The sequence below is a fragment of the Betta splendens genome, chromosome 2, assembly GCF_900634795.4.
Source record: "Betta splendens chromosome 2, fBetSpl5.4, whole genome shotgun sequence".
In the NCBI taxonomy this organism is placed as follows: Eukaryota; Metazoa; Chordata; class Actinopteri; order Anabantiformes; family Osphronemidae; genus Betta; species Betta splendens.
In genome coordinates, this window is record NC_040882.2 from 27763519 (window position 1) to 27771041 (window position 7523).

Here is a 7523-nt window from a genome sequence, read left to right on the forward strand (position 1 = left end):
TTAGTCTGTGGTTATGGTTGAAGTTTTTTATTTTTTTTTACATAGGTTCAAATGTACAGAATATAAGAAAATTATCTAAATGTGTCTTTTGATTTTTGTCCTTCGATACTGTCATCACATCATGATACTACATCATCAAACGTATTAAAAATAATGAACACATGCACCAGAGAGGTTGGGTGGTGGTGGAACAAAGATAGAACTTTAAGTGTTTCTGTTCCACTTTGTCATCCAGCAGACAGGTGGTGCTGTGGCGTCCAGTGTTGCCCTGTTTGTTCATTTGTGGTGTCACGTGATTTCCATGTTTGGTTCTTGTTTATCGCTGTAACTTGTTTCACATGTTGGATTTGTTTGGTAGTTAGTTTGCCTTATGTCGCAGGTGTGTGTGTGTGTGTGTGGGGGGGGGGGGGGGGGGGGGGGGGTGATAAGGCTGGGAGGGCTTTATTTGTTGTTAACAGATTCTCAGTGAAACATGAACTGATTCACGCCCAGAGTCAACAACAGAAACAGGACGACCACAGTTGTTGGTGTCAGCGATGAATCATGAAACTCAGAGGACACGTTACCAGAGACCAGAGGTTTAAACAGGTGACGTTTAATCAAGGAACAGCTCAGAGGCATCAGGTAACAAAGCGTCTGTTTGCTGCTATGATCTGTGTTTGAGCCCAGACGTCCTCACAGTGTAATGATGGTTATTGATGATTGTAATGATGATTATCATCCAGTCATTTAGAGCCAGAACAACAGAATGTAGGTTATTAGTTTAATATTTGGAAGATGAGGAGAAACTAAATGTTACGGTGAAGACTTCAATTCAGAAACATGCGTTTCATCTTTAGATTCTTCTGAACCGCTCGGTCTCACCAGGAAAATCACTAACATCAGCATCGGAACCAGAACAAACAGGGACTTTAAAGGCCACCAGACGCAGAGAGGACACGAAGAGGGAGGAGGAGGAGGAGGAAGAGGAGGAGGAGGAGGAGGAACAGTGGTGGTGGAGCGTCCCTCTGAAAGAAAACACACTGTTATTAAACTATATGTGTCCATCGTCTCATCATAAAGACCGCATCTGTTAACAGTAATATGAAGTGAAGGCTTCACCCTGCTGACCTGAGACCAGCATCCAGCTGGACGCAGACTCTCCACCAGCCTGGATGCTGCATTTATAGGCTCCTTCATCAGACTTGGTGACACGGTGGATGGTCATGTGACCTGTAGGCTCAGTCCTGATGAGGGAGCCATCTTTATAGAAATCAGCTGGGAGCTTGGAGGGAGGGCTCTTTGTTTGACAGTGCAGAGTGACATCATGTCCCTCCATCACAGGGAGGACAGGACTCTGCAGGATCACTGATCCACCTCAACACAGAGACAAACCACAGCATTTCATCATGTCCACACAGACTCATCAGCACTAAGTCCACAGTGTGATCTTACCAGAGACACTGATGTTGATGCTGCTGCTGCTGCTGCTGCTGCTGGATGCAGAGCTGGACTCGCACCAGTAAACTCCACTGTCAAATGGGTAGATGTTATTGATGACACAGAATGAGTTCTTTGATCGTCCCCAATCGTCTCCACATCGAGTCATGTTTTTTTTGCTCGTGTTCCTCATCACCGTCCATTCATCAGAGCCGTCGTCATCGTCGCACTTCATGTACAGAGTCAAACGAGCTGTGGAGGTTGAATCAGCAGGAACCGTTTTGGTTTGACTTAAAATAAAAACGTTTTGAAGTCAACATTTATAAACATTTCAAGATGTGAAGTTTTCTTACTGACCTTGGTTTGTTGTGGAGCAAAACAGAGAAATCAAAACTAAAAAGAAAAAAATAAATGAAAGAATATGAAGGTTGTCAGAGACACAGAAACACTAGAAATTCAACTATAATGTGAAACACCTGAAATAATGTGTTAAATCTCGTAAAAATTTAATTGTCACAAACAAAAACATACACCAGAATTATCCAACAACCATTTAACTATTATAACAAAATGAATCTGAATTTATTAAACATATAGAAAATGAACATGATGTTAAGGTTTCACGTCCTCAACAGAACAAAGTATAAAAGTACAAGCATTTACCGGTCAGACAGTGTAGAGACGACGCCTCCATGCTTCTGTTTATGCTCAGCTGGTTTATTAGACTCAACCTCTGAAGCCACTAGTCAGTGGATGGAAGCTAATGAGCAAAACAGCAGAACAATGAGTGAAGTGAACACATGCATGACGGGTGCACTTCTTTCAGCAGTGACAGAGGAGCAGCCTCTCGTGCAGCGACGCTGGGATCCAGGAGAACGTGATGGATGTGAGGAATGTTCTTCATGGCAGCTTTAAGAACGTCAGTGAAGCTGCAGCGATGAAGTCGTTCATCTGATGGAGGTGAAATAAAAAGCAGATATGAAGTGAAGTTGTGAGTGACACAAGCAGCTGTTGACTGGATCTGCAACCTGTTGTGAATGGGCTCCACGCCTCCAGGGGCAGCCTGGTTTCACCCTCTGGTTTTGTGTCCTTGTTTCTCTCTTGTGTTTCCTGTATTAGTTTGATCGGGTACACCTGTCTTGTCTTGTATTTAAGACCTCAGTTTGTGCACAGTCTTTGTTGGTGCATTACATGTTACATGTTACTGTGTCATCGTGCTCCCTATCCAGGTTTGCGTGTTCGTTCATTGGTGTGTTAGGTACTGTTGTTTGCATGTTCTGTGTTTTCAGTATGGTCATTTAGTTTCCTGCTCTGCAGTGATCTTTAGTTAACCTGTGAGTTAGATGTGTTAGTTTTGCATTGTTTATTATTATTAAACATTATATTATTATTGTTTATCCTGCATATGCAGCGTCCTTAGTTCATATTGTCCTCTGTCTGTATGTTTTATCTATTAAACCATTTATTGTTAGTCCTGTCTGCGGGTCGTGCATTCGGGTCCTCCCTCTCAGTCCAGTTTGTAGGCCTTTATAGCCTGTTTTTCTGCTCAGTGAGCGTGTTTTAAAGTACAGATAAAGCCCAGTTTGACCCGTGCGGGTAACAGAACCAGGTATTAACATGTAGAGAGCTGCTTTAAACACTGTCACTGTGAATGAGGAACTTTAACAACAGTTTCTACATGTTACGATGATCAGAGATTAATCAGATAAGAAAATGTGAAGAAGCTGCTTCTATTTATTTCAACACATCGAACTGAAGCTGAAACACAAGATATGTGACTTCATCTTATAACACCTGAAATTATTATTATTTATAATTATTATTATATATTATTTGTAATAATAATTAATAGATATTAACTATTTTATTAAATTTATTAATATTAGGTCTTACACATAGAAACCATAATAATTGCCCCCAGGTTGTGTTTGTGCACAGCCTGGTTTATTACAGTTTTTCTCAGTCGCTTTAGTACAATTCTAAGATCAGAATGAAATTTCTCAAAACTATTTGTTTAATCTTCACATCATGATGTCACGTGTGCACATCATATAAACAGTTTCTGACTTCTTTGAACAAGTTGCAACTGCTTTGGTACATGCATTCAAATGATTATGTACAATTCCCTGCTCTTTGCTACATTATCAATTGTTTATGTCATGTTGATCAAAATGTATTATATAGTTCACTGTGCAATAGTCTGACTCCTCAAAACATCTAGTCATTAGTTCATCGTATAAGTCATTAACTGCAAAATGGTTGACCAAGTTGTCATAATGTGACAAACATATTTCTATACATCTCCGATTATATGTTTCTTTTCTAATATATTCTTTATATATATATATATATAACAAAAAAAAAAAACTCCCTTCTCACCCCACGTGGGTGGTCTCATCCACTTTCCAAGCTCGGGTCCTCTACCAGAGGCCAGGAAGCTTGAGGGTTCTGCGCAGTATCCTTGCCGTTCCTAGGACTGCACTTTTCTGGACTGAGATGTCGGATGTTTTTCCAGGGATCTGTCGTAGCCACTCCTCCAGTTTGGGGATCACTGCCCCCAGTGCTCCAATCACCACAGGCACCACTGTGGCCTTCACCTTCCAAGCCTTCTCCAGTTCTTCTCTGAGCCCTTGGTATTTCTCTAGTTTCTCATGTTCCTTTTTCCTGATGTTGCCATCGCTTGGTATTGCCACATCCACCACTACGGCTTTCCTCTGTTCTTTATCCACCACCACAATGTCTGGTTGGTTCGCCATTACCATTCTGTCAGTCTGGATCTGGAAGTCCCACAGGATCTTGGCTCGCTCGTTCTCTACCACCTTGGGAGGTGTTTCCCACTTTGACCTTGGGGTTTCCAGTCCATACTCCGCGCAGATGTTCCTGTATACTATGCCAGCCACTTGGTTATGGCGTTCCATGTATGCTTTCCCTGCCAGCATCTTACACCCTGCAGTTATGTGCTGGACCGTCTCAGGGGCCTCTTTGCACAGTCTACACCTTGGGTCTTGTCTGGTGTGGTAGATCTGGGCCTCTATGGCTCTGGTGCTCAGGGCCTGCTCCTGTGCAGCCAGGATGAGTGCCTCTGTGCTGTCCTTCAGCCCAGCCCTTTCAAGCCATTGGTAGGATTTGTTGAGATCAGCCACTTCAGTTATGTTCCGGTGGTACATCCCGTGCAAGGGCTTGTCCTCCCATGATGGTCCCTCTTCCAGCATCTCATCCTCTGTTCTCCACTGCCTGAGACATTCACTCAGCACGTCATCTGTCGGGGCCTTATCCTTGATGTACTTATGGATCTTGGATGTTTCATCCTGGATAGTGGCTCTCACGCTCACTAGTCCTCGGCCTCCTTCCTTGCGGCTAGCGTACAGTCTCAGGGTGCTGGATTTGGGGTGGAACCCTCCATGCATGGTGAGGAGCTTTCGTGTCTTAACATCTGTGGTCTGTATCTCTTCCTTTGGCCACCTTATTATTCCTGCAGGGTATCTGATCACTGGCAGAGCGTAGCTGTTTATTGCCCGGGATTTGTTCTCGCCATTGAGCTGGCTTCTTAGGACTTGCCTTACTCGTTGGAGGTATTTGGCTGTTGCCGCATTCCTTGTTGCCTGTTCAAGGTTGCCGTTTGCCTGTGGTATTCCAAGGTACTTGTAATTGTCCTCAATGTCTGCTATTCTTCCTTCTGGGAGTGAGACCCCTTCTGTGTGGATTACCTTGCCTCTCTTTGTCACCATCCTCCCACATTTCTCGAGTCCGAATGACATCCCGATGTCCGAGCTGTAGATCCTGGTGGTGTGGATCAGCGAGTCGATGTCTCGCTCACTCTTGGCGTACAGCTTGATGTCATCCATGTAGAGGAGGTGACTTATGGTGGCCCCATTCCGGAGTCGGTATCCATAGCCAGTCTTGTTTATTATTTGGCTGAGGGGGTTCAGACCTATGCAGAACAGCAGTGGGGACAATGCATCTCCTTGGTATATGCCACATTTGATGGATAATAGATACGCTGAGCGAGGCAACGACTTGCTCACTGGATAGCTCAATCGGTAAAGTTGCAAGACTTGTATACGGGTGGTCCCCGGTTCGAATCCCCGTTAGGGCGCATAGGCATCCAGTGTGGGTCCTTGGGCAAGACCCTTCAAGCTACCGCCTACCTCATATCATGAGAGACAATGAACCACATGAGATACCGGCTCAGACGTCGCCCGGTCTAACAAGGTCTGCGTCAGGTGTTGGGGAACCAGAGCACCTTGGCGAGAAGTGGGCTACTGGAACAAGAAAGAAATGGCTGATATATATATATATATATATATATATATATATATATATATATATATATATATATATATATATATATATATATATATATATATATATGGCTGGAGCACAGCACAATGTTCTATGTCTGACCATGGTGTGCTTACACATACATTGGTCCATACAACACAGAGCATCCTATCACCTTTTTAGAAACTCTCTACAGAGATCTGAAACCTAAAGAAGAGAGGGGTCAGAGTGGAGATCACCTGCCAACGTACACAAAGTACACAGTTATATTGACAACATGACTAAGCAATTTGACTGTCTTGTTCATAGACAATGACATTGTGCAGACAATGACATATTGGCCAACTACCGGCCAATAACCTGTCTCTCCACAACATGGAAGCTCATGTTAGGCATCCTCGCAGCTAAGATAAGTGGGCACATGGGTCAATACATGAGCGAAGCACAGAAGGGCATTGGTAAGGATACCAGAGGAGCCAAACACCAACTCCTGGGAGACAGAACAGTCGCCCAAGACAGCAGAATGTGACACACCAACCTGTGCACAGCCTGGATCGACTACAAGAAAGCCTATGACTCAATGCCACACACATGGATCACTGAATGCTTGGAGCTGTACAACATCAACAGAACTCTAAGGGCCTTCATTGCAAACTCGATGAGGTTGTGGAGAACCACCCTTGAAGCCAATGGGAAGCCACTTGCCCAAGTATCCATCAAATGTGGCATATACCAAGGAGATGCACTGTCCCCACTGCTGTTCTGCATAGGTCTGAACCCCCTCAGCCAAATAATAAACAAGACTGGCTATGGATACCGACTCCGGAATGGGGCCACCATAAGTCACCTCCTCTACATGGATGACATCAAGCTGTACGCCAAGAGTGAGCGAGACATCGACTCGCTGATCCACACCACCAGGATCTACAGCTCGGACATCGGGATGTCATTCGGACTCGAGAAATGTGGGAGGATGGTGACAAAGAGAGGCAAGGTAATCCACACAGAAGGGGTCTCACTCCCAGAAGGAACAATAGCAGACATTGAGGACAATTACAAGTACCTTGGAATACCACAGGCGAACGGCAACCTTGAACAGGCAACAAGGAATGCGGCAACAGCCAAATACCTCCAACGAGTAAGGCAAGTCCTAAGAAGCCAGCTCAATGGCAAGAACAAATCCCGGGCAATAAACAGCTACGCTCTGCCAGTGATCAGATACCCTGCGGGAATAATAAGGTGGCCAAAGGAAGAGATACAGACCACAGATGTTAAGACACGAAAGCTCCTCACCATGCATGGAGGGTTCCACCCCAAATCCAGCACCCTGAGACTGTACGCTAGCCGCAAGGAAGGAGGCCGAGGACTAGTGAGCGTGAGAGCCACTATCCAGGATGAAACATCCAAGATCCATAAGTACATCAAGGATAAGGCCCCGACAGATGACGTGCTGAGTGAATGTCTCAGGCAGTGGAGAACAGAGGATGAGATGCTGGAAGAGGGACCATCATGGGAGGACAAGCCCTTGCACGGGATGTACCACCGGAACATAACTGAAGTGGCTGATCTCAACAAATCCTACCAATGGCTTGAAAGGGCTGGACTGAAGGACAGCACAGAGGCACTCATCCTGGCTGCACAGGAGCAGGCCCTGAGCACCAGAGCCATAGAGGCCCAGATCTACCACACCAGACAAGACCCAAGGTGTAGACTGTGCAAAGAGGCCCTAGAGACGGTCCAGCACATAACTGCAGGGTGTAAGATGCTGGCAGGGAAAGCATACATGGAACGCCATAACCAAGTGGCTGGCATAGTATACAGGA

At 45.0% G+C, this 7523-nt stretch overlaps 1 protein-coding gene across 1 annotated transcript; it reads right to left on the bottom strand.

Annotated features, from left to right (window-relative positions):
* Positions 1-547: 547 nt before the first annotated feature.
* LOC129605027 (sialoadhesin-like) lies at positions 548-1656 on the bottom strand. The gene is made up of 3 exons (XM_055514102.1): positions 1435-1656; positions 1111-1356; positions 548-1007 (listed from the first exon to the last, which is right to left on the bottom strand). The coding sequence occupies exons 1-3, from the start codon at positions 1652-1654 to the stop codon at positions 796-798; spliced, it is 678 nt and encodes a 225-aa protein (XP_055370077.1). The 5' UTR covers positions 1655-1656; the 3' UTR covers positions 548-795.
* Between the last annotated feature and the right edge of the window lie 5867 nt (positions 1657-7523).

Excerpts from the sequence above, each read along its gene's own strand:
- LOC129605027 (XM_055514102.1), bottom strand. The coding sequence starts at position 1,654 with ATGAAGTGCGACGATGACGACGGCTCTGATGAATGGACGGTGATGAGG. Across the intron at positions 1,357-1,434 it reads CATCAACATCAGTGTCTCTG|GTGGATCAGTGATCCTGCAG; the intron begins GTAAGATCACAC and ends CTCTGTGTTGAG. Across the intron at positions 1,008-1,110 it reads CAGCTGGATGCTGGTCTCAG|AGGGACGCTCCACCACCACT; the intron begins GTCAGCAGGGTG and ends GTTTTCTTTCAG.